The 26,345-nt window shown below is 42.8% G+C and overlaps 1 protein-coding gene across 1 annotated transcript; it reads left to right on the plus strand.

The window, feature by feature from the left end:
• Window positions 1-6,705: 6,705 nt before the first annotated feature.
• Window positions 6,706-17,588, plus strand: LOC123138662 (protein TONSOKU). The gene is made up of 20 exons (XM_044558599.1): window positions 6,706-7,076; window positions 8,066-8,863; window positions 9,425-9,601; window positions 9,742-9,833; window positions 10,601-10,699; window positions 10,779-11,224; window positions 11,319-11,353; window positions 11,529-11,780; window positions 12,594-12,741; window positions 13,346-13,465; window positions 14,724-14,824; window positions 14,937-15,060; window positions 15,280-15,392; window positions 15,484-15,595; window positions 15,792-15,896; window positions 15,980-16,046; window positions 16,129-16,249; window positions 16,330-16,500; window positions 16,588-16,705; window positions 16,782-17,588. The coding sequence occupies exons 1-20, from the start codon at window positions 6,783-6,785 to the stop codon at window positions 17,303-17,305; spliced, it is 4,017 nt and encodes a 1,338-aa protein (XP_044414534.1). The 5' UTR covers window positions 6,706-6,782; the 3' UTR covers window positions 17,306-17,588.
• Window positions 17,589-26,345: the final 8,757 nt, after the last annotated feature.

Consider the following 26,345-nt stretch of genomic DNA (forward strand, 5'->3'; position numbering starts at 1 on the left):
TCTTTCTTACGGTCTTCTCTGTGCCATCGCATCGCCTTGGCATGCTCTTTGTTTTGGAACAAACGTTTCAACCGTGGTATTATAGGAGAATACCACATCACCTTGGCAGGAATCTTCTTCCTGGGGCGCTCGCCCTCGACATCACCATGCTCATCGCGGCTGATCTTATAGCGCAATGCACCACATACCGGGCAAGCGTTCAAATCCTCGTACTCACCGCGGTAGAGGATGCAATCATTAGGGCATGCATGTATCTTCTGCACCTCTAACCCTAGAGGGCAGACAACCTTCTTTGCTTCGTACGTACTCTCGGGCAATTCGTTGTCCTTTGGAAGCATATCCTTTATCATTACCAGTAACTTTCCAAATCCCTTGTCAGATACACCATTCTCTGCCTTCCATTGCAGCAATTCCAGTGTGGTGCCCAGCTTTTTCTTGTCACCTACGCAATTCGGGTACAACAATTTTTTGTGATCCTCTAACATGCGCTGCAACTTCTGCTTCTCCAAATCACTTGCGCAGTTTCTCTTTGCATCGGCAATGGCCCGACCTAGATCATCAACGGGCTCATCTGATGCCTCTTCTTCAGCTTCTTCCCGCATTGCCGGCTCAGCTTCTTCCCGCATTACCGGCTCAGCTTCTTCCCCCATTGTTGTATCATCGTATTCAGGGAACCCATGGCCAGGATAGCTGTTGTCGTCCTCTTCTTCTTCATTGTCTTCCATCATAACCCCTCTTTCTCCGTACTTGGTCCAAACATTATAGTGGGGCATGAAACCGGACTCAAACAGGTGGACGTGAATGGTTCTTGACGTAGAGTAATTGCGACCATTCTTACAGCCAGCACATGGACAAGGCATAAAACCATCCGCCCGCTTGTTTGCCTCAGCCGCAAGCAGAAAAGTATGCACGCCCTCAACGAACTGGGGAGAGCATCGGTCATCGTACATCCATTGCTGGCTCATCTTCATTACACAACACCGAATAGACCAAATTAATACAAGTTCATACATAAAGTTCATACAACACTTAAATGCAACAAACAAATAACTCTCTAGCTAAAGCATTTAAATGCGACAACAAATGCGATCAAGATCGTAACTAAGGTAACAATTGATCCAACAGCATAATGATACCAAGTCTCACTATCGATGGCATATTTTCTAATCTTTCTAATCTCCAAGCGCATTTTCTCCATCTTGATCTTGTGATCATCGACGACATCGGCAACATGCAACTCCAATTCCATCTTCTCCCCCTCAATTCTTTTCAATTTTTCTTTCAAGTACTCGTTTTCTCTTTCAACTAAATTTAACCTCTCGACAATAGGGTCGGTTGGAATTTCCGGTTCACATACCTCCTAGATAAAAATATCTATGTCAACTTGATGGGCATAATTTGTCATAAACACGAAATGCAACAAATAATTTTAAAAGAGAATATACCACATCCGAATCATAACAAGGACGAGGGCCGACGGGGACGGATATCAAAACCATGGCACTATGTATAACAAACAACGTACGGGTAAGATAATTATTATACGAGTAACTATATATCCAAATCACACAAACATCAATTTTTTATATAAAATTTCATGAACAAGAGGTTCACCACAAGGTGGTGCCGGCGACGGGACGGTGCGGGCGATCGACGGTGGTTACGATGGAGATTTAGAAGGCACTAAGTAAACCACACCTACATATGCAAACTAAGTGTTATTTTGACCTCAAATTGCATATAAATCAAATACTACCACATATAATTCCTCCCGAATTACTAAAACCCACAATTAATCACTATATAAACAAATGCAAGAGCTAATCTAGCAATGAGAGATGAAAGGACAAAGTTGCTAACCTTGGTGATCATTTGAATGGATGAGGGCCTGCAAATCTTGACAAATTTGGGGCAAATTTTGTGATGAACTCGAGAGGAAGGAGGGAAGAACAAAGGAGAGGGAGAGGGGAAAGGGGGAAGAACAGAGTGCAGGTGGACGAAGGATTTATATAGTATGACCTTTAGTACCGGTTCGTGCCACGAACCGGTACTAAAGGTGCTGGAAGGGCCCCACTCTGACAACATCCTGCCACCACTTTCTTTAGTACCGGTTCGTGGCACGAACCGGTGCTAAAGGTTCACCACGAACCGGTACTAAAGAGCTCCTCCCGGCTAGCCGTTGGAACAGGCACAATGTCGGTTCTGTTACAAACCGGAAATAATGTGTCTCACATTTGACCCTTTTTCTACTAGTGATCTCATACCCATGCCCTACCCATATATTTTGCGGGTATGGATACCCATTACCCATGGGTACAAAACCTTGCCAAGTCTTGCACATGCCCACTATTTTCGGGTAGGGTACCCATGGATACCCGTACCCATGGGCGAAATTGCCATCCCTAGATGTGGAAGACAAGCTGTTGGTCAACTGGGAGGAGAGTATCCTTACTGTTAAAAATACCACTCCATGAAGATGCAATACTCTCCTAATCTGCATGGCAGGTTGATGTATATCTTAATGTGTTCTAAGTGGCTCTTTGAAGCAGAGATGTTGTCCTGCAGAACATTTTTTGAAGAACGCACCTATATGAGTCTGATTGTTAAACGTCGCAATCTATGAGAGTAGGGTTTTCTCTAGTAAACTCATGAAAGATCTCGGAGTATGACGCATAAGCTCCACCCGCGGGGAAGACCCACGGTAGCCACGTATCGGTCAAGGCTTTATGTGAAGCTAGATTCGCAGAAAACTTGCAGTTCAAGGCCTAGTCCACTGTTCAAGTTGCTTACTAGTGTAGCATAGAGTTCTAGGTGGAAGTTCAACATAACAGTCTCCACTGCAGTACCGGTATATAAAACAGTGTTTTGAAACTAAAGGCAAATTTTGTGTGCCTCTGGGATCTGGTAGGGGATTGCCGGAATTTAGTCTATTTTGGGACAGCCTAATAACTATTTCAGAAATTTCTAAATAAATCTTAGAGGCCCACTTAGCCCATTTGTGCAAGGCAAGGGATACTACTAATGTTTAGTCCCACATTGCTAGTTGAGTGGGAGTTGGACCTCCTTATAAGGGAGGTTCTTTCCCCACTTGTATGAGCATGAGAACAAGAAGGACATCCACGCGCGCTCCTCCTCCGCCGCCTGCCACGCCACGCCACGCCACGCCACGCCACGCCTCGCCTCGTCACGACGTGCCGCGGGTTGCGGGAACGAGCCGATGTCTAAATTTTTGCCACGCACTACGGGTATACGAAATATCACTTGGAAGCTGAAATATTTTTTTCTCCATGGACACTGAATCCGAACGACGCGCCTCTTCGGCTGCTGCGTGTTCGTTTCATCTCCCGCGTTCCCTTCAGCTCCCGGCGCAGCCTCTCGCCTCCTTCTCTTGCGCCTATAAAAGGGAGGTCGCTCCTCTCAGAGAGACGCACCAGAACTTCTCCTTCCTCTCGCCACCGGTTCCAATCTCTGCGCTGCTGTTGTCTTCCTCATCCCGGCTTGCGGCGTGCACCGCGAGTCGGGACAGTAGGCCTCTGAAACCGCACCTCTTTGAGTCATGTACGGGAGAAGGGTGATAAGGTTTTTGGGAAGCGCTATGCGCGACTACTGACTTCTTCGTCACGGACGCCCCAGACTCCGACGACTACTTCCCCGACGTAGACAACCTCCTCGACGACATGGAAGACACCGACCCCAAGTCCAGTGCCTCTGCTCCGGTTGCTGTCCAGTACGTGTTCTTGTTTTTCCTGTTAGAGGTCCTGCCACAGTTCTTTCTTCTAGTGTTTACCCTACACATATTAGAATCTACCTCATATATGTTACCGTCTGCTCGAGAGATGATCGTTTCTAGCTCATATATGCAGGTGTTATTTACCTTCACTTTGTCAAATCGCATGACTTGTTTTATCACTGCTATACTAGTCATGTTTTATCTAGTATTTCTGTTAATAAAATCATTCGGTAACTTGCTGATATTTCCAGCAAGTAGGAGGACGAGAGCGATCAGGAATGCAATGTAGTCGAGCAAGAAGGTAAGGTTCACGGGTAATGACCTTGGCGTGGTATGTTCAATCAGGCTTGATCCGACAGCGAGCATACGATCAATGCAACGCCAGATCGGTGGGCCGATAGGCACCTCTTTTTTAGAGTACACAACGTTGTGCCATATTTTAGAAAGCAAAAGACAATTAGAAGAGACTACCTCTAGTTATGAACAAGTGTAGACCACGCCGCGGGCTAACCAAACGATTAACCACAACACACATTTCAACGCAACGCAAGGAGCCTGCCCTAAATAGTACTTGTCACCTTGATGAGCAGCAACTCCAACCAGACCTCCCTTGCCAATGCACCGACCACCTTTGAATACCTAAAAGGAGATGGCGAGTGGGTGGCAGGACTCGGTTGGTTCCGACAAAGTCATCATCTTTGACTCACTGCCAACGGCGTGCATTGCGCTGATGAAGATCTACCTGGACCAATGGCAAGCACCGAACAACTACAACACAGAACCTCGAAGCCGTATCTCCACACACGATGCTCCCAACAAAGTAACGACATCGAGACACCACCATCACCGATCCGGAAATGAACTCAGGCTTTTGTCCAGAGACAAAAATCCAAGCGAGAGGGGGGATGCCGACAACACCTCAGTGGCGCCTCCAACACCGACCAAAGACGGGCATGATTTTCATCCAAAGCATCACGCACCTCCATCCTTGCCCATCGGATTAGGGCCACTATCCATGATGGGCTTGTGCGCCGCGGCCGCAACACCTCACCATTGGGATCATACGTTGACACCGGCACCCCACATAGCCGAAGGCACGTCGCCCTTCTTTCTGCCTCCCACGCAACCAAGAACCCGCAGCTCCGAATCGTCCTCCACCTCCAGCATAGCCAAGGGCCACCTCACCACATGAAGTAGCCATCACACCAACTCCAGGCTGAAAGCATCACAACGCTCGCGGCCCTGAGACCCATATGAGGCCCAGAATGGGCTTAAATCCGATCCGCGCCACCACCTCCAACACCTGCGCCGAGCCACTATGAGTCCCTCGCCGTGAGACTCAACCCCCCCTTGCGCAACACCACCTGGTCGAGCGCCACTGCGGCGCAACCTCCATGGTCGAGTCATATCGCCTCTGCCATCTCCCATGCCGCCCACTTGACGTCGCTTCCCTGCGCTTGTCGGGGTGCTCCAACCATGCCTGCCGCCGCCACGGCTGTCGGCGGCGGCCGCGGTGGCCAGGGGATCTCTAGGAAAGGCGGTTTTCGGTGCCGGGAGGGGAGCCCTTTCCTTTTGTAGAAAGGAGCTTTGTAGTCAACTCTTGTTATTTTTTTATCTGGCCATGCGATATTACTAGTCCATGTGTTTCTAGCACCCGCGGCTTGGGGTTGTCTTGACTTTCCGGTCTATTAACGTCCAAAACACCACTGGCACGTGCTCGACTTGGCCGACTCCCATATAGTATTCAGTTATTTCCAGGGGAAGAGTATGTATATGCAGTTCGATCAGCAGAAGCTTTGGGTGAGCACGAGCCAAAGGTGCATTGGTCGTTCCTAGGACCGTCCCCATGGTCGTGTTGAGTAGGGACAGTGCATTTTGCGAACTGAAACGAAGGCACGCACGTTTGGAATATCAGGGTCGCCTTTTGACGGTGGCTTGGGTTTTGGCACGAGCATATGGAAAGAGCAGAATATATAAAAACTCCTTCACAGGCCAGGGCAGAGCAAAATCTATTCTTGGCTCGAGCCGCCGCTCTGACTTTTACGGAGTAGAGAGCCATGACCCAGACATACCCCATTGTCGTAGTATGCTCCGTACGAGGAAAAAGGAAGCACCGGCCCATACGCCGCGACTGGACCCGACATGCGCAGGACGGGGAACGTGAGCGCGTACGAGGCATGCCGGGCACCGTGGAAGTACTAGGAACGGACTGACGCCGTCGCTCCGGTCGGTGGCCGCCGTACGTACGTGTCGTGGGCGGAGCACTGAGCGGGCGCCGGTAAGAAGAGTCGCTGCATGCGGTGGCGCGTTTGGCTTTGCCGTCCTCCGCTCCGGTGGCCGCTAGCTGGCCCTAGCCTCTAGCATAGCGCCTAGGGGATGCGAAAACGCCAGGACCGACCGACTGACTGGTTGGCCAGAAGCATAAACTAAACGGAAATTACTGTTTCTTCAGTCGTCTGAGTATCAGCACCACATTTTCGCAACCCAATTGGCCCTCTCGTCTCGACGGTCAGAAACTTTTCAGCTGGTCTTGGTCTTTCCCGGAGGCAATTTACCATGATCAAAAAGTCACATACGTAACGTACCCCGACACGCATCAAAGAAAAACCCATCCAAAGATGTTGCATATTTGGCCTTTTTGGCTTGTTTTTTCAACACTCCAACACACGCACTGTCACCCTCCTTGTCGAAAACACACGCTATCGCCCTAACAATAAGAAAAAAAGAAAAGAGAAAAAAACGCACTGTCACCCTATGCAGTTTCCTCTGAGATGAGAAGAGAAAAAAAAAAACACAAACCCAGCAGACTGGAAATGGTTTTTGGGCTTTTAGCTGGTGCAGTCCTCAGGTGAATGATGACGGCCCAACTCTAGCACGGCCCAAGAAGAGCAACAGGACGGCGCCCCCGAAACATTTTGGCGGGACGAGGCTCCCTCCCTCCCTCCATTTCACCCCTCCCGAAATCCCCAAACCCGGAGGCGAGGAAGGGGGGAAGAGAGGGGGAACAAAAAAAAAAGTCCAGGCCGGAACCCTAGCGCGCGCGGCGGGGGGGATGGGGCGCGGCGGCGGGCGGGCGAGGGAGGAGGAGGAGGAGCTGAGGGGCGCGAAGCGCGGGTACCGGGAGGCGGTGTCGGAGGGGAACCGGGAGGAGGAGGCGCGGTGGGCCAACGTCATCGGCGACATCCACAAGCGCCGCGGCGAGTACGTGGAGGCGCTCCGCTGGCTGCGCCGCGACTACGACGTCACCGTCAAGTACCTCCCGCAGCGCCACCTGCTCGAGTCCTGCCAGTCGCTCGGGGAGGTCCACCTCCGCCTCGCCCAATTCTCCCAGGCCCTCACCTACCAGGTACGCCCGCCCGCCACCGCTCCCGGAACCAAAATCGCCCGCGCCTGGCCGGATCGGATGCCCGAGCTTGTCTAGCGGCATCGGATTTGGGTCGAGCCGGCTATTTCGAATTAGGATTTTGGGCTGTAGAATGTTACTGTGTTATTTTGCCCAAGTATCAGTGCTTACAATGCGTTCGGATCATTGCAGTATATCAGCAACGGTAGAACTTTGATTTGACCGTTTGATTGAACTTCTTAGTGACAAACATTAGGTTAGGCTGTTGAAAGAATTGGATATAAGTTACATCAAACTTTGTTCTGACCACACATTTCAAATGTTTAGTGCTGTCCTGCTGGGCATAATTTGGCTCGACTTTTGCTGGTTTCAATACGCCCTGCGGTGTTTTTGTAGATCGACTCATCTGTCAGCAGAGGTTGTGGGTGCACCTAGTGTTGAGCTGTGTAGATTTGCTAGTAAAGTTCACTGGTGTTAATATGTCAAATGATAATAAATAAACTAGCACCTCACATTCAGTGACCATAGTTGCGGATGCTGCACGTGAGACCATTCTCCAAGGCACAAGTTGGCGTATTTGTGGATGCCTGCTGCTGATGAGTTTAGTCCCATATTGTTAGTTTTTTTTTTGCTGAGGCCATACTGTTAGTTTAGTTAGTTGCTTCAAACTTCCATTTGACCTTTCAGTAACCATCCATACCACAACCAGGTTAAACCTTTTTGGAAAATGAGGGTGAAAAGCTAACTGTTATTATACCCTGAATCTGAATATACCAGGCCTGTTAGAATACAAAACTACAAACCAAAATATGACATTTTTGGTTATTTGCTCACTACGCTTGTGTAATAAGGTCTGATCTCTTGTTTCGTTTCTGTTGTTTATTTAGGTAATGTTCACAGTTACCTTTTTAACCCAAACTATCTGGGTTGGTTTCTACTACATCAAGTCATCAACTCATGTCCTTTTTCCTCGATGTTTGCATGCTTCACAGAAGAAGCACCTACAACTTGCCAAGGAAACCGAGAACCTTGTTGAGGAGCAGCGAGCTTGTACCCAGCTTGGGAGGACCTACCATGAAATCCTTCTAAGTTCTGAAAACGACCACAGTGCCATACGGAATGCCAAGAAGTATTTCAAAGCTGCCATGAAACTGGTAAAGGGTCTAAGAGAGAATGCCCCGTCTGGAAAATCACCCTACCTGAAGGAGCTCATTGACTCATACAATAATTTGGGCATGCTTGAACTAGATCTTGATAACCTTGAAGAAGCTGAGCAACTACTTAACCAGGGTTTGAAAATTTGTGATGAAGAAGAGGTAAATCAGTATGATGATGCTCGCACTAGGCTCCATCATAATCTAGGAAATGTTTATACTGAGTTACGCAACTGGAACAAAGCCAAGGTTCATATTGAGAAGGACATAGCTATATGTAGAAACATAGACCATATTCAAGGTGAGGCAAAGGGATTTATAAATCTGGGGGAGTTGCATTCTCGGATTCAAAAGTATGGAGATGCAAAACTTTGCTACGAAAAAGCCCTTCAAATAACAAAGGGTTTGGAAGATGAAGATGCACTAGTTGATCAAATTCATCAGAATATTGAAACTGTTACGAAAGCAGCTGAAGTTCTTGAAGAGTTGAAGAAAGATGAGCAGAAACTGAAAAAGCTTGTCAGAGATACTTCTGATGCTCGTGGAACATCGAACGAGAGAAAACTCCTCTGTGAGCAGCATGCATGGCTGGATAATCTTATTGAAAAGGCAAGAATGATATCTGCATGGCCAAAAGTAAGTGTTTAGTGAAGTGAGCAGTATCTAACTATCTGAACTTAAATTCTATTTAGAAAAATGTTCCAGTATTGTTCTGACATTTATGCATAACTGGACATAATTTTAACGGTTTGGTTGACTTGGCCAATCCTGTGGATGACGGTAGAGTACCTCGTTAGATGCTATCTTTAAGTCAAAATAAATATCCATGTTTTATTATAAGCCTCCTGTCAGAATTATTCTGCACATGTTCCAGAGTCCCAACTATTCATGTTATGCTGAATTTATTTGACTCTATTTTGTACAGGCACTTGCTGAACTGCATGTAGATTTTTACATGTTTTTGCATTGCACTAAGGACTGAAAGGGATTGATAAATTATTGTTTATTTTCAATTGGTGAACAAAATCTTGGTTCAAATTTCAGAACTGAAGTTGAAAAACGGTTCTGACGAATCAAAGGTGAAAAAACAAAACATGCTGAGTGTGCCTCTGCATACTCAAATAACATTAATTATTAGGCGGCAGTGATGAAAATACGCAAATGTCTTAATTCTGATATAAATTATTTGCTTTCCAGCACAAGGAATTTTCGAAAGGGAAAAAGAGAGTAACAAATGAACTTCGTGAGAAGGAAAAACAGAGTGATGCTCTTTTGTCCATAGGAGAATCATACCAAAAGCTTAGAATCTTCGGCAAAGCTCGTAAATGGTACATGAAAAGCTGGAACATGTATCGATCGATTGGAAACTTAGAGGTTAGTTTATGTTCCCTTAGTTATATTTTTTTATGCTGGCATTCCTGCTACCTAATAATAAAACTACCTTCCTGTTTGCAAACTTCTATTTGGTGCTAACAGTTCCATATCCTGCTCACCTTGGATACATGAAATTTCAGGGGCAAGCATTGGCAAAAGTGAACATTGGTAATGTTCTTGATTCTTGTGGTGACTGGGCTGGTGCGTTGCAAGCTTTTGAAGAAGGCTACAGGCAATATCTCCGTGCCTTCTTATCTACAATAATTATTCAAACACACTCGCAATCTTGCAAAGTAGAAATATGGCAGATTAAATTTTAGTGGTTACAAAGAGCACCTAGGTTATGACATGGGTGGCTTATCTACGAACATGTTGTTTTGATCCACTGAAACACCCTATTGCTGATATATGAACAATGACACCATTTTGAAAGCCTGTTAAGAATATGGAGTGCCAGTATTCTGTGGCAGCCATATATCCTAATTGAGGCTGTGCATGAGTTCTGTACAATGTCCAACACATGTCAAACAACTTAACCCTTTTGCATACATCGAAGATGCTGAGCATTCAAACACATACTCCTACACAAGGTATTGTAATCATGTGTAGTTTGCTTTGAGAAAATGACTTGTAGTGACAGACCTACAAGGGCACCACACAACAATTTTGAAATCTTATTATTAACATAACTGGCCAGAACTGTGGACCATTATAGACTAATATAATATGTCCTGTAGGATGGGCTGTATAAAATGCCCAAGGAAGTTTAAACATGTGCCTTTTATCTGTATTGCTACTTAGCTAGGGTACTGTGGTAATTATTATTTTCAATGCCATACTGTTGTTCTAGTTTTGTGCCATGTTTTTCTCTTGTGTATGTGTACATGTGATCTATTATCTATCTGGTAAATGTTCTGGTAAGTCTGGAAATGCATGTGGTCATCATGGCGTTTTACCTCCACCTATAGATTCTGATACTTGCATTTCAATGATATTCAGAATTGCTGTGGAAGGGAATCTGCCAAATGTGCAACTTTCTGCCCTCGAGAACATGCATTACAGTCACATGGTCAGGTTTGATAGTGTAGAAGATGCCAAGTAAGTTACGTACAGATGTTGGATAGAAGAAAGCTAATTTATCCAGACCTGTCATAAAATGGATTTATTTTTTCTTCAGGAAGGTACATGAAAAAATAGATAACTTGAAGCAAAAATTGAATCAGCATGGAGCAAGGGATACTGTAAGTGATTATTGCTCAGAAACTGAATCTGAAGGTGGTGATGCATCTGATAAAATGCTTGATCAAGAGGACAGTGGTGAGCATGCTGCAAATACATATTCTGAGGAACCTGATGATCATGTTGTTCTTGCTTCACTGGTTCATAGAAGTAGGAGCTCATCCAATACGAAGGCATCCAAGATACATAGCATCCAGAAGAAGGTTGATAGATCATGTGATATCGATGAGCGCACTAGAGAAGTTTTAAGTAAATCATGCAGTAACCAGTCTGGTAAAAGACGTGTCCGTGTGTTTATATCAGACGATGAAGCTGATCAGAGTCCTGAAATTGATCAATCAAAAAAGAAGCGAACTAATCGAACAGATAGTCTGTCTACATCAGGTGCATGACTTATGAGCATTGTACACCTTTAGTTTTTGGAATGCCTGGTAACTGTCTCCTAATTATTTTGCATACATTTTTCTATGACCAACAGAGGACATAGCAAATGGAGCAAACAACAGGAATCAGGTTATACAAAGCTTATCTCTTGAGATTTATATAATTTTACATTCTTGATATGTTGAGAGATATTATTTTTCTTACATATGTTCGTTACCATGTATCCCATCAGATGTTGGTAAAAACTTAAAGAGATGGTGATTGTTTTTATTTCTTTTGAGCGATAACTAGTACTCATCTGCAGGTAGACCCTACTGAACCTAGGGATGTGTACAGTATCTGCACACCCTGCCCGGCTGAGGAAAGTATATGCTCATTCAAATCAAGTAGCCCCACTGGTCATGGTAATGATGGACTGGAAATAGGAGCTTCTAGTGGACGAAAAGTGTCTTCATCCAAGCCAGCAGCAAGTGGTTCCAGAATTTGTACTCCTGCATCTCATAGTCAACCACATGGTCAAAATGCTGTTGGCCTCCTATCCACAGATGCTGATCATGTAAGTATTATTCCAAATTTAGTCTTTCCAGGATCGCTAAAAAGCATATGGCGATTGTGCTTTCCGTTGCTCTATCCTTTTTGTTAATTGGAGATTCCACAATGCCTTTTTCAGCTGGTAACTTCACCACTTTAGATGTCATTGAGTGGTGAAATACATTAGAAGGGATCCATATGTCAAATGGAACGTTTATTTTCTGACATCCAGCGTTAACTTTTGAATGTCCATATGTTCGTACTTTCCTTTTCTGTTTGTTGCATGAACCAGACACTCAGTGGCGGAGCTGTGTGCAAGTAAAACAAGGCCATGGCCAGCCCAGCCCAGCCCAGCCCAGGAAGAAATCAGTGAAGTGTGAGCAAAATGGGCCATGTGAGAACATTTTGGGCTTTCCTTTAGCCTGGCCCGCCCAGCATGTCTGTAGCTCCGCCACTGTAGACACTCAATGCAAGTTAAACTTGTCTTAAGCTACTATTTGCAGAACACTTAGAAATATCAATCACAGGGCAGGCAGTTGACATGTGAACCTACCCTTGATTGACACTACTCTCGATGTGTATAAGTGCTGTACAGTCCCTACATGTCAAAACTCTTTTTTTGTTGAAGCGAGCTGTGTCCCATATTCACATTGGAGCTTATCTAGGATTTGTTTTCAGATCATCTGAAACATTCCACTTGTGTCGATTTGAAATCTAGAAGTGATCTAGATGTAGTTCTTAGCGCTGTTACTTGCGAGTACAACAACTGCTCCAGTTATGGATATTCGTTGTGGTCTGTGATTTAAATTATTAAATATGATGAGATCCTTAATTGCAGCAACACTTGGCGTTCAGAATTGGTCAGCATCTGGTGTATTTGGATTTAAATGCTTGCATATGTGAGGCTGCTTTTAACATTGAGTCTCTTAAAGTTGAAGTGGCATGTGTATACCACCTTCAGATTCCTGATGAAAAGAGCTCCAAAGGTTTGCCCTTGTTTCCTAAATTTTGACAAGTCATGCAGTATGCCCATTAAGTTTTTTTTTTGCAATATTTTCTGTGATGGGAATTGTATTCAATCTTCTATGCCAGTGGCTTCGCCTTTAATATTCTCATTATGAAAATATTGGAGGTAGAGGGAGGGATGTGAACTTGATAAGCCATCTCCATAACTTTTACCATTACTCTTATCTAGTTATCTTGTGGTGTTGTTGAAGAAATGTAGAATGTCCTTGTGGCGATGCATTCTTCGGTTCTTCCTTCAGCTGTTATATGCATGCGTTGTGATATTTGGCCCATTTGTCCAGCAATACATATCTGATTGTTCAGTTCTTGAACTGTATCAACTGTTCAGCTTATCTGGAAATACAGTTATTGTTCCCTAGTAACATGTTTTCCAGTACGTGAGAATAAACTCTGTGTATACCATGTCTTGGCTATTTATCCAAGATTTATGTATGTGCCTAATATGTTACAGGAGACAGTTTGCGGTGGGTTAGTTCTTGTGGTTCTTACGGTGTCATATTTGCTAGGGAACAACCTCTTGTTTCTTTCTTTTCTGTTGGAACTTACATTTATCTTATTTTGTAGGCTTGTTGCCTATTATTGGGGAGCTCAAGTGTTGTGGGAATGTACTGGATGGTGCAGAATCAATTGATTATATTGGCCAACTTGCTTCTGAACAGAAGTGCATTGAGGCTTTTGTTGATGGTATGGGTTCAGCGTACTCAACTTTGTTCATAGAACTGCTGTTGTTGCATGAGTCTTATGTCTCTAGGACCTATGAGCATCATTTTGATTTTGGCATCCTTTTTGTTGGCGTTGAATATGCATTAATTATTTAAGGGACACTCATTTGATGATTGAAGTAAACTGAGCACAATACATTATGGTTGTTTGGTTCTATATTCTTCGTGCTAATAGCCTAAAATAGCGGGGAATGTGAAATTACTGAATGCATTTTTCTGTATGCTAAATAATCTGAATTGTCAAATACAACAGTGCTTATTTAAAGTCCAGAAGTCTCCCTCACAATTTGCACAAAGTTTCAAAATGTATCTGTAGTTGTGCTGCACTAGCTCATAGGAGTTTAAATTATATATATGTACAATTATGCTGGTTATGCTACTGGTTAAATTTTGATGTAGCAAAAAATGACACCTACCTAACTCCCAAGTTTCTGATTGCAATCTCAGCAGCATTCAATCTGGGTTTGTTTCTTATGACACGTTGGTCTGTCATTGACACATGTAAAGGGCTGATGAGTTAAACCTTTTTTGTAAGGGAAAGGGTTTGGTTCACTGAAGTTTTGAGCTCTTCTGCTTGAAAGCAAGTCTTCTTCTTCTTCTTCTTCTTCTTCTTCTTCTTCTTCTTCTTCTTCTTCTTCTTCTTCTTCTAAACCTTTTGTCCCAAACAAGTTGGGGTAGGCTAGATATGAAACCCTTTCACGAGAACTTCCCAGGAGGTCACCCATCCTAGTACGACTCTCGCCCAAATGGGTTTCGTACCCAAAGGACTGGCTAGTTTTTATGTTGGCTCGCCAAGCCTATGACAACCCTTATATATGAAACCCTTTCACGAGGACTTCCCAAGAGGTCACACATCCTAGTACTGCTCTCGCTCAAATAGGTTTCATACCCATGGGACTGGTTAGTTTTTACGTTGGCTCGCCAAGCCTATCACAACCCTCCTCCTATACCCGGGCTTGGGACCGGCTATGCATAAAAGACATAGGCGGAGTTTCTGCTTGAAAACAAGTGTTTGGTTAAATTCATCTACTTGCTTTACTTTATATTTGTGTTTTTTCAATGCTGAAGCAAGACTTGTGTTGGTTTCGTTGTGCTCACCTGTGCTCTCTATACAGACAAATTTTACTCAGCACTTGTAGCTGCTTGGTTTCATGTATAATTTCTTGTGCTGCATGCCGATATATTCTATTAAAAGTCTAATGTCCATATTTCTTATGAAGATTGGGTGCCAAAGCGGTTGATGAAATTGTACGTTGATTTCTGTACAAAGTCCTCAGAAGCACCAAATAAGAAGCTATTGAAAAAATTGTATAATCTTGAAGTAAGTTTGTTGGATTTATATTACTTGTTTTCATTTATAATTTTGTAAATCAGGTCTGACTAACTTGTCAAAGCTAAATATGTTCTACTGACCTTCTGTTTCCCAACAACAGGTCTCTGAAGATGAAATCATTCTGTCTGATTGTGGACTGCAAGATTTGTCAATTTCACCTCTTCTTGAAGCCCTAAGATCACATAAAACAATAGCCATGTTGGATCTTTCTCATAACATGCTAGGTATCATTTTTCAGTATCTCTGCTTATTTCTGTATGTGTTTAATTTAAGCATCACGAGTTTGGCAGAAAGACAGTTAATCAGTTATAGACTTAATAGGTAAATGGAAAGCACCTTTAGCTCTGTGACACAGAGTGTGCTGCATTAGTCACCTGTACACCCTAGACTATCCTTAAAGGATCATCGTAGACTGATTAAGCATTCATTTGTATGAATTGCAGGAAACGAAACAATTGAAAGCCTTCAACAAATATTTGCTTCGTCATCCCAAACATATGGTGGCTTGACACTGGATTTGCATTGCAATCGATTTGGTCCAACTGCTTTATTTCAGGTGTTTTTTCCTATCACAGAAACCTGGATATCAAAGTGGAATGACAGTTAGTTCTGAATTCATATTTGGTCCATAATTTACTGATGAACAGATCTGTGAGTGTGCTGTTATGACTGAACGGCTGGAAGTACTTAATCTGGCTGGGAATCGCCTCACAGATGGTTGCAGCTCTTATCTTTTCACAATCTTACAGAAGTGCAAAGGTATGTGTGAGTCTCAATACCCAGTATCAAGTGCGTTGTATGTTTATGGGGCTGCAGAAACAATAGGCCTTATGTGTTTATCTGCAACAGCAGACCTTTGTTTGCACCTTTGGGAGCTTTTGCCATCTTGTTTTTTCTCAGTGTGCACCATTACTTTCCTCTTACAGAATGCATGTTTTGTTTCCATTCGTGACAGCACTATATAGCTTGGATGTTGAGCAGTGTTCTATCACATCAAGAACAGTTCAGAAAATGGCAGATGCACTACATGAAGGCTCGGTCCTTTCACATCTCTCGATAGGTACTTTGTTGCCTCTGTTGTATATAACTAGCCATCGTCATGTATAAACGGTTGCCATCTTCAAAATTCCATACCTTTGACAGGAAAAAACAATCCAATTTCTGGCAACACAATGCTTAACCTTCTCTCCAAACTGGCTTCTTTGAAAAGGTTGGCAGACATTGTTCCATCACTGTTGACAGCTATGAATTGTGGTGAAATAATAAACCAGCTATGGATTTGATCGCTGCAGGTTTTCACAACTAAGCCTAACTGGTATAAAACTGAACAAGTTAATTGTTGATAAACTGTGTCTACTTGCACAATCCTTGAGTCTATCTGGATATCTGCTAGGTGGAACTTCCATTGGACCTGTGAGTCTGTTTTCCATATATGGTCAGTATTTACAGCTTGTAGCGAACATCATGCCTTATGGGTGGATTTCTTTCTGCAGGGAGGAACAATTAGGCTCACCGAGGCATTATCTAGTGCGTCCCAAGAATTGATGAGGTTGGATTTATCCAACTGCGGGCTCACAACTCCTGAATTCTCACAGATCTGTACAAATCTTTCTAGAATTAATATTCTCGACTTGAACCTCGGAGGAAATTCCATTAACATGGAGGTTCGCTTCCTATCCTCAGATAATTTGGTCTACCTGATTTTGGTCCCCATGGTCGTTTGTTTAACATTGTGAGGTTGCACAATGCAGGGATGTGATGCTGTTGGGGCAATACTTGCAAATCCCCAGTGCAGTCTTAGATCTCTCACTCTCGACAGATGCAATCTTGGGCTTGGTGGCATTACTCGAATTATTCAGGCACTAGCAGGTGAGGAACAGAACAATTATATATTATACTCAAAACAACGCCTTCTGGGCCAAGCTCAGTCTTCTGGTCCTTCCAGGGAATGATCAACTGGAGGAGCTGAGCATGGCCGAGAATGCAAACCTGGCACTAGAGAGAACACTGCACTTGGACGAGGACATGCAGGATGTGTCGACAGGCACCGAGCACAGACACGGCCACAACGCCGAAGCAGGCGACAATGTAGCTCCAGGAAACGTCGATCTGGAGAAGATGGTGGTGGCGGACAGTGAGGACGAAGCGGCAAACGAGGACCGACGTACAGTTTCTGGTCCTGCCAGGAGCTGCGCGAGCTCCTGCCAGCGAAACTCCTATTCCGGCTGCCAGTTTGTCCAGGAGCTCGCGGAGGCCCTCGTCTCGGCGAAGCAGCTGAGGGTGCTCGACCTCAGCCAGAACGGGCTGTCTGAGGAGGCCGTCCAGTCGCTGTACTCTGCCTGGGCGTCGGGCCCGAGAGGCGACGGGGTGGCCCGGAAGCATGTGGGAAAGGAGGTGGTGCATTTCTCGGTGGATGGGGCGACGTGCTGCGGGCTTAAGCCCTGCTGCAGAAGGGACTTGCAGATGTGAACATGGATTGGCCGTCCAGTCAGTCAGATCAGTCGTTCCCAGGATCATATACTTGTATGGGCTATTATTACTAACGGTAACCAGGGCCTGTTAGTTTAACGTCGTGATTAACCGAGATAGGTCGGCAGGGTTAAATTATGCTGGTTTGCTGGAATATTACGAATGTAGATAAAACTTGTATGTGAAACAAACATTAGCAAGAGAATATTATGAATATTAACTTTGATAAAAGCGAATTGTTTTGTTTTAAAGAAGCCATTGAGGTGGTGGCTGATTGCGCTGACTTGTTTTGTTGTGTGAAAGCCATATCTCCATTAAATATTTGAGAATTTTGATACATTATCGACGTCTGACTAATCTGGAGAGAAAACATGTGAAGTAGCGCTCGGAGGAATACAGTTGAAAAAGAAAGTTGCTCTCTATTGAATGGTGGTGGTCTTTATCAATTCTCGTGACAAATATGATTCTTTATATGTTTTTTTTTCATCTTTCAAAAGTGGTGTTGCAAAGGCTGAATTATTTAAGATTTAAATTCTTTTGATAAGGAGATATTGAAAATAAAAAGTACAAATTGATCAAATGGAGTGTGGTTTGTAGGTCAAAAGACCATTGTGGCCTTATCATTCATGACCTGCAGGTTAATGATGATGTCTTAGTAAATGGATGTTCAAAATTGAGGATGACAATCTGCAAACCCTGCCGTGTAGTAAGTATCTGGGCCAAAAAGTCGCGTCTCGGGCCTATTGAAAATTTGGTGGCTCACATTTTTTGGTTGGTTTAATGACGACAAAGAAACATCTTGATGGGTCAGAGATTTGTTTCTCGAGGACAAGTGTCTAGACAATGCGAGCCTTCGAGAACAATATCCATCCTTTTGCCACTTTGTTCGTGATAAGAATGATAATCTTACGCAAGTGCTTAGTTCATTCTCGTTGGATATTTCTTTAAGGCGGAACTTGATTGGCCTCATCCTATGTCATGACAATATTTTATCCCAACTGGATTCAATTAACCTGACATAATGAAGGGATGTGTTTCGCTGGAATCTCGCAATATCAGGGTCCTTCACAATCAACTCTACGTGCCGTGCGTTCATGGATTCAATGGTCCCACTGGCTAATAACAAGAACATTTAGAAGTTGAAGATTTCACTAAAAATTAAGATCTTCATGTGGTACCTTCAGAGGGGGTTGTGCTAACCAAAGACAACCTCGCCCGTCACAATTGGCAAGGAAGCAAGTGTAGTTTTTGTACTCAGTCATTTAAATAGTGTCCAATTTTGTTTCCGCCCATAAGTGTTGCCAATATTTTTGGTCACTGATTGGATGATATTCCAAATAAGTTCAGATCGCTAATAAGAGTGGGAGCGTATGCCTTATTATGGTCGCTTTGCCTATTTAGAAATGAGTTCTTGTCAATGGCAAAAATTCTTCTCGTGTAGGTCATTTTCCGTTGTATGCACTTACTTCGTATTCGTATGTGGTCTACACTGCACTGAACGAAGCACCGACCACTATTTAAGGCACTGTGTATGCGGTTAAAGCGGGTGGCCATAGTTTTGTACCCAATATGGGTGGCAACATAATCCTAGGATCGGTCCACCACCTCCTTCAACATAGCTATAGTGTCGGTCCTACATAACTCTACAGTTATCGATATGTTGGTTCTTTTATTTTTTTTGTCAAATTGTTGGTGTCTGGCTGTGTGCATCTTAATTATGCAGATGTCGGGTGTTTCTTATCATGCTTTGTATCCGCTTGATGTTATTTTTTGAGTTAATAAAAACACTCTTTATCAAAAAAGAGAGCAAGCGAACCCATCGTTTTCATATAAAAGAATCATCAGAGTGCTTACATAAATCAGATGAACACGATGTTCGCACATGAACATGTCACCTTGTACCCATGGCGTGGAGCTGGTATGCAAGACACTTCGTCGGAGGAGTCTCGTTGGGAGCGTGATATGCGAGACACGTTGGCTAGATCTTTTAGGGATCCAAAACCCCACACGTCCGGGAGGGACCCCATCAGGGCACACGACGGCTATGGCTACCCTAGGTTGACCTGATTGCCCCTAGGGCCTCGTGGATCTCTCTCGTCGATCATGAAAAACAACGGAGAACAAGAAACAGGAAAACGACGGAGATGGAGAGATAACAAGAAATCAAGTGCTTGCGAACCACCATTTTATGTAAAAAATGTAGGGAAGCATACCACTTATTAGACAGAAAGCAATGTCATAGGATATAGAAAGCACAAACATCAGTGTATGAAGCAGTGTGATAGGATATAGAAAGCATAGACTTGAGCATATAAAGCAGTGTAATATTTGTGACATAAAGGAAGAAAATGTATTTGTAGTAAAAAACAAGTTATATGAATGGATGAAGCGCATGAATTTCAACGACTTGAACGAAGCAAATATGTATGTTGTTTGAAACATGGTATATGAACAAATGAAGCACGATAATTCTAGCCGAGCAGTAGCATTAGAAAGAGTCTATGGTAACAATTCTATCAGATCAAAACATATTTTAGTTGTAGCAGAAGCAAATTTCACAATTACTTTTTTTTTCTTCACAAATTTCTAAATTATCTTTACAATGATTTGAATAATATAAAGTGATGTCCAGATAAATTTAGTTATTCTTGAAGAAAATTAGTACAGCCCAAAACATAAGTTTCCGTGGATGGAAGCAAATGTTATCGCACACATGGGATATATTACATGGAGACAAAATTTCATAGAAACTACCGACGTATTACATGGGATATATTACATGAAGAGGTCAGCCAATGTACCTGGTATGTGGATGCTTCCATGATTTGAAGAATCTGTTGAAAATTGAAATAAATTGGTGCAAGCCAACTTATACTATATGGATAGAAGGACGCATATATTTACGTACTAGGAGACATAAGGTATTCAAGGTTGAAGCATAGTACATGTGTTGTTTTGTAATAGAAGCACGTATATAGATACTAGGAAGCATAATATACTAGAAGTTGAAGCATGCCACAGAAACTACCGATGCACATATATCAATCAAATTGAAGCAAATTTCAGTCACAATGCTTTAGATTGAAGCAAACTTCTCTCGCTTCAGAAGCAATGCTGGATACATTGGAAGCAAAATGTCCTTCATAACGAATAAAACTACAGAAGTTTGGAAGCCTACTTCACTAAGGTAATTAATTTGTTTCCTTCAAATCCAAAATCACTTTCCTAAAAATCAGCAACCACGAGTGGTTTCGGAAGCAATCAAACCACAACATACGTCAATTGGATCTATTTTGGAAAGTCCACATTAATTGGTTTATTATGTTTCGGAAACTGCCAGGTGGGTGGGCAGCATGCAACATTGCTTTATCCACCATCCATACAAGCTCATATCTAACGGTGATGGAGTGGTCTGATGGGATGCTAGGGATCAGTAGTATGATAGCGGTTTCCATAAAAAATCCGGATTCTGTTGAGAAGCTGAAACCGCTTACTTTTATTTGCATGCAACCATTAAAGACTAGTGTCATTGATGTTGCCGAGCGTGAACGATGGTCTTGAACCTACCAATCAAACCCCATGGAATACTTGCTTTGCTGTAATATGCTCTTGTAATGTCATGAGACACTTATTTGGTTGATGAGTTTTTGCTGATTAATGTAAGTCTTTGAGCTCTGTATTTACCCAATAAATACTTTTATTGCTAGTCGCTTCCTCTGAACCAGGAAGTTGTTGGTCCCCCAAGTGCAATGTATTGTAACAAGGGACAATTTTCTCTTAAAGTAGGTGACCTTAAAGTTTATCGAACCATGCAACATGAGTTTGAAAACATAGACAATAATCCGCACCTGCACACACAGATACAATTTTTTTCTTCTGTCTCATTCCCCCCCTTCATTTTTCCTTTCCATGCTTTAGTTTTAATCTATGAACATTATTCAAATACGCGATGAAGATGTGATGACTATTATTTTTAAATATGTGATGAAGATTTTGTATTATGCGGTAAAAGTTTGGAAAATATGCAATGAACTTAACAGTTTTCCTTTGGATCTATTACTAAAACCGGACATGAGCTCATCCTGGCAGAACAAACACAAATGGCCCAAGTAAGGCAACAGTTTTGCTGATTGTTAGAAACACAAGCACACCGAGAGCTCCTCCTCAGCGCCTTAAGCGCCAGGGAGTGTAGTTGGCGCTCACGCGCCCCTCTTTATGGGCTGGCCCAACAAACTGCTGAAAAAGCAAATTGGCGAAGGAAAAATGCAACAGACCTCCTGACTCCCAAGTGAATGCCAGTAAGCGTTAACCACTACACCAACCACCATTTGTTGACTTCTTTTTATGAAACCAGAACTATTTGGCCTTTCATTCAGTACAAACATTAAACACGTACTAATGTTGTATACCTAGTATACATTATTTGAATAAATAAAATATAAATTTGAAAAAGTATTCATGTAAACCATAAATTGAAAAGAAATGTTCACAGAAATAAAAAAAAGTTCATCGAATTCAAAAAACATTCATTGAATTTTTTTAAATAATCATCGAATTTGGAAAAAGTTCATAGAATTAGAAAAAAGGTTAATCAAATTTCAAAAAAAGTTCATCAAATTTGAAATAAATTCATTAAATTTGAAAAAAAGTTCATCGATTTTGAAAAACTTTCTCCAATTTGAAAAAGAAAATTATCTAATTTTTAAAAAGTTCATGGAATCTGAAAAAAAGTTCATGGAAAAAGAAAATCATCTAATTTTACGAAACCGTGAATGGAAAAAATAAAAAAAAGATGATAAAAAAAGAATAAAACGGAATTGAAGAACGAAATAAAGAAAAGGGAAACGAACTAGTTTCACACTAGCGCGGAGAAGTCCTGGTGGTTATCGCCCAGCTCTCCTAACAGAAGGGTCGTGGGTTCGAATCCCGTGGCTGCTCACATTCTAACAGAAAAAAAACAGAATGAGCCGGCCCAGAAACACGATGGGCGGAGATGGGTGGTATACGCCCGATTGTTGGAAGCACTTTTTCAGGCGCAGAAGGCGCCAACTAGGATCTCGGCCACAATACACTGTTGTTGTTGTGGCATGTGACAATTTTACATTGTTTTTACTAGCGTATTTGCTGTTGTAGGAAAAAAACCAAGACAAGGAGCAAGCCCAAAAAAGAGAGAATACATGCTAAGAAACGCATCCCAACGACAACAAACCCAGCCCAAATACAACACAAAGAAGAGAAAAAACAGTCACGCGCGTAACAGAAAACCAAATTATGTACGTGAGGGAAAACCAGCCGCATGTACCAAATGAGTAAGCCCTAAGTAGACCCTATTAGTTACTTAGAGACTTACAAAGTGACGTAGACAGAGTATTCCAGCAGCTTCACAAAGTATCAAAGCTGCAGCTCATTTGACGTGTACAGATCCTAAAGGTAAATGCTCCTCCCTGTTTTTTAGCTGAATACTGCTCCTTGCTGTTTGCTAAGGTACACACCGTTGCAGCCTCCGAGGTTCCCTGTCCCCCCGCGTCCTTCTCCGAGGCGACATGGGGGAACCCTAGCCGCCCCTACCACCGGTCTTCCTCCACCCTCCCCTCCCCCTCGCTGCTGCCGAGAGCCACCGCTGGGCAAAGCCCATGCAGTGCCGACAGCGGCGGGGCTTCACCCCTGGCGTGACTTTCCTTCTTCCTCGTGGCGGCTTAGTCACTCTTGGTGGGCTTGGTGGCGCGGCGCTTCGAAGCTCTGGCGGCGGCTCACTTTGCGGCAGGTTGGAGGGCCTGTCCCCGTCTGGTGGTGCCGCCTAGACAGCGGTTGCAACCTAGGGCTCTTGACCCCAAATTGGATCTGGGTGGTGCTCGGGCCTGGCCGTGGCTGCCTGTCAGGCGTGGTGGCGGCGAGTCTCGCGACCTCTAGGCATCATGGAGGTGCCGGCGGCGGCGTGTGCTCAGCCTGGTGGTGGCGGCGGCCGTGCACGGGAGTTGAATTCCTTCGAACAGATCTGGGTGAAAACTTGCTTTCGGGTGCTGCCAAGGCCGGCGGTGGCTGCACTATCTGCATCGTTCCCTTCTTGAAGGCATCGCCGTGGAGAAGTTCAAGGCCACTCTCTGCTACCTCCGGGGGAAACCCTAGATCGGATGATTGGATGATAGCGGCACTCTGGTGTCGTTCCCCCCTTGGGGGCGTCATTCTTGAAGGTACACACGTGATCAAGAGACTAGAGGACGGATTCTTTGGTGGAGCGGTGCGTCATCTCACTCATTGACGGCGGCGGGTCTCGGCGGCATGTCGCTGTGGTGACTCGGCGTCCGATGCGCGAAGATGGACTCGCGCAGGAGGGTGACGCGGTATGGCGTCATGGTGGCATCGACGACAGCTAGACCGGGCAAGATAGATGCAACAGTACAAATCTGAAGATGGATTGGTGGCAGGTGACTGCGGCGGCCTCATACCCGGCAGACGTCCTGGTTGATGAGTGCGCCGGACCGGTGGGTACCCCATACCCGACAGGCGTCCTGGATGGGACCTCAGGTATTTGATGTTAGGTTTGGCTGCAAGGTCTGTTTGGTATTAGGCCCAAACTATCAGCATCCCTTCATCAATTGGATAAGAGTAGCGACACATGTTGCCTAGACGGTGGCTGTAGTCTTACTGTTGTATTACTTTGTACGGTCTCATGTGAACAAGGAATAAAGTGGCCGCATGCATCATCCAGATGTAGAGGCCGGGGGTCTTCCTCCTTTTCTAAAAAAAATAAAAAAAATCTTGTGCACCCACACTCATGGTGCTACCGGTGCACCGGATGTCGTAGAATATTTTAAAAAATCTGGAAAAAATCTAGCACATTGACACAACATTAATGTATGTTGTCGTAAAATTTTGTATCAAAATTTGAAACATTTCTTGAGATACAAAACTGACAAATTTGACATCAGCGTGATAATGGGCCAAATCTAAAGCCCAACTTATGTTATGTACCATTTAGTGTTGAATTTATCCTTTTTGTTTTTAGAGCTATGTTTTGTATTTTGACTTGGAATTTTGTGACAACGTACATAAATGTTGTGTGAATGTGCTAATTTTTTTTTGGAATTTTTCGAATATTTATAACGTGCAATATGAATTCGGTGCACCGGTAGCACCACAAGCGCCAGTGCACCAAATATTTTCCCCAAGGGCATGAGCTATAGAAAGCATGTTACCAAACAAGCTGCAACACCCACTATGAATTGAAGGGACAAAGGAGGAATGGCTAAATAGCGATATGGGTTTGTTGGACCTAGCTAGGTTGTGATTTTCTCTATTATCTTTTTATTTATGCTCTTATTAAGAAGTGATATTCTATCTTATCAGAAAGTAAAATGTTATACAATATAAATACCTTGATGATATGTATTGTTTATACACTTGGAATATTTTCTTGCATCATGATTACATGTCTTTTAGAAAACCATAGACCTTCTTTGACAGTTGCACCACGTGTTTTCTTATAGTACTTTCTTGTTATAGAGGATTTCTCAAATGTCTTAATAATTTATTAAAATTAATTACAAGATCATTTCGATTTATGTGGATTTAATTTATTCTTTTGGGTACGGTTTTGGTTGTTTCAGCAAAAAAATAATAATGATTGGGGTTTTTCCGTAAAAAGATGACCAAGTCCCTACCTGGCATCATGGGAGCTAAAAATGTTTGATACTGGGCTAATTAATCATGAGGATTGTCTATTTCAACAAAAACAAATACTTGATGATGTTAAAGTTTGTCCAACCTCCACCCCCCATCATTTTTTTCTCAGTTTTCCACCCCCTCTTGGCTTTTAGCAAGTCTTCTCTTCTCTATCTCTGTCTCTCTTTTTCTCTCTCTTAAAAAGAACATAAGGTTCCCTGTTTTACTTTCTCCCCACCACTCCTTCGTCCAACCTTTCACCCTCCATCGATTTTCTCGTTTTTTAGGAAACTAATCTTTTGTAATTCAATAAACCAGATCAATATATGGTATATAGCAATAAATTCATGGTCCATAAATAAATTGTTTCTTATGATAAAACTTGATACCGGTATGTAAATAAATAATTTTTCTACATGCATTTTATTAGTCTGCCAGGCAAATGTTTTTTCTGACGTAATCACATTGTTTTGCGGCTTTGGTAATGATTTTCATAAACTTAAACAATTTGTAATTATTTACTGTTGCGATTTTTGAGTTCATGTGCAGGGCAGAAGGTTTGCCTTAATAGCTGTCTTATTCTCTCAGTTGTAACCTCCACATTTTTTTTGGAAAGCCTATATTTAGCGTTTAAGAAAAATGCAATATTATTGTACATATTTTTATTTGATATGCATGACTACAGGTCAGAAGTTGTTTATGTATGCATATGGAAGATTTCACCTGCATCAATCAAACAAAGTTTAAATGTGCATGTAACCTATTTTTTAGATATATGTTGCTGAATTTTTCCCATTATAGTTGACCTATCATGTTCTTGCGCAGGATTTTTTCAACAGTATGACTGAATTTTCCCTACTATAGTTGAGCTATCACCGTTTTGCACTGGACTTTTTTAGTAATATGTAGAATATGATAGGATATATATAAATTCTTATGTGTTTATCTGCTAGAAAAAGAATTTTCGTACGTGGGCCGCGCACTATGGCCCAACTAAGCAAACCCCTTTATTTTTCTGCCCATGCAGCTATGAAAATTTTATTTTTAGCACTGGGCGATAGATAGTTGGAGTTTCGCACAGAACAACCTATAATGGGCTGGCCCATTTTTCTTTATTTCTGTGTTTTAGTTCTATTTTTATTCTCCTTTCCCTATCTCCTTTTCCCGTCCAAGTTTATGTTTCTTTTAGAATTTATTTCATAAGTTAAAAATTCTCAATAAATATTCAGAATTAAATAAAACAATTTTTTAGAAAATGTTCAGAATTCCAAAATTTTGTTGCCATTTTGAAAAATATTTGAAACTTGCAAAAAGTTTCTCATTTTTCCAAAAATAATTGTTGTTTTTCAAAATTGTTTGAGATTTCTAAAAATAAAAT

The sequence above is a fragment of the Triticum aestivum genome, chromosome 6B, assembly GCF_018294505.1.
Source record: "Triticum aestivum cultivar Chinese Spring chromosome 6B, IWGSC CS RefSeq v2.1, whole genome shotgun sequence".
Classification (NCBI taxonomy): Eukaryota; Viridiplantae; Streptophyta; class Magnoliopsida; order Poales; family Poaceae; genus Triticum; species Triticum aestivum.

Bases quoted from the DNA above. Each gene is read 5' to 3' on its own strand.
- LOC123138662 (XM_044558599.1), top strand. From the start codon at position 6,783: ATGGGGCGCGGCGGCGGGCGGGCGAGGGAGGAGGAGGAGGAGCTGAGG. The intron at 8,864-9,424 runs GTAAGTGTTTAG...TTTGCTTTCCAG, and splicing joins TGATATCTGCATGGCCAAAA to CACAAGGAATTTTCGAAAGG. The intron at 16,501-16,587 runs GTTCGCTTCCTA...TGCACAATGCAG, and splicing joins GAAATTCCATTAACATGGAG to GGATGTGATGCTGTTGGGGC.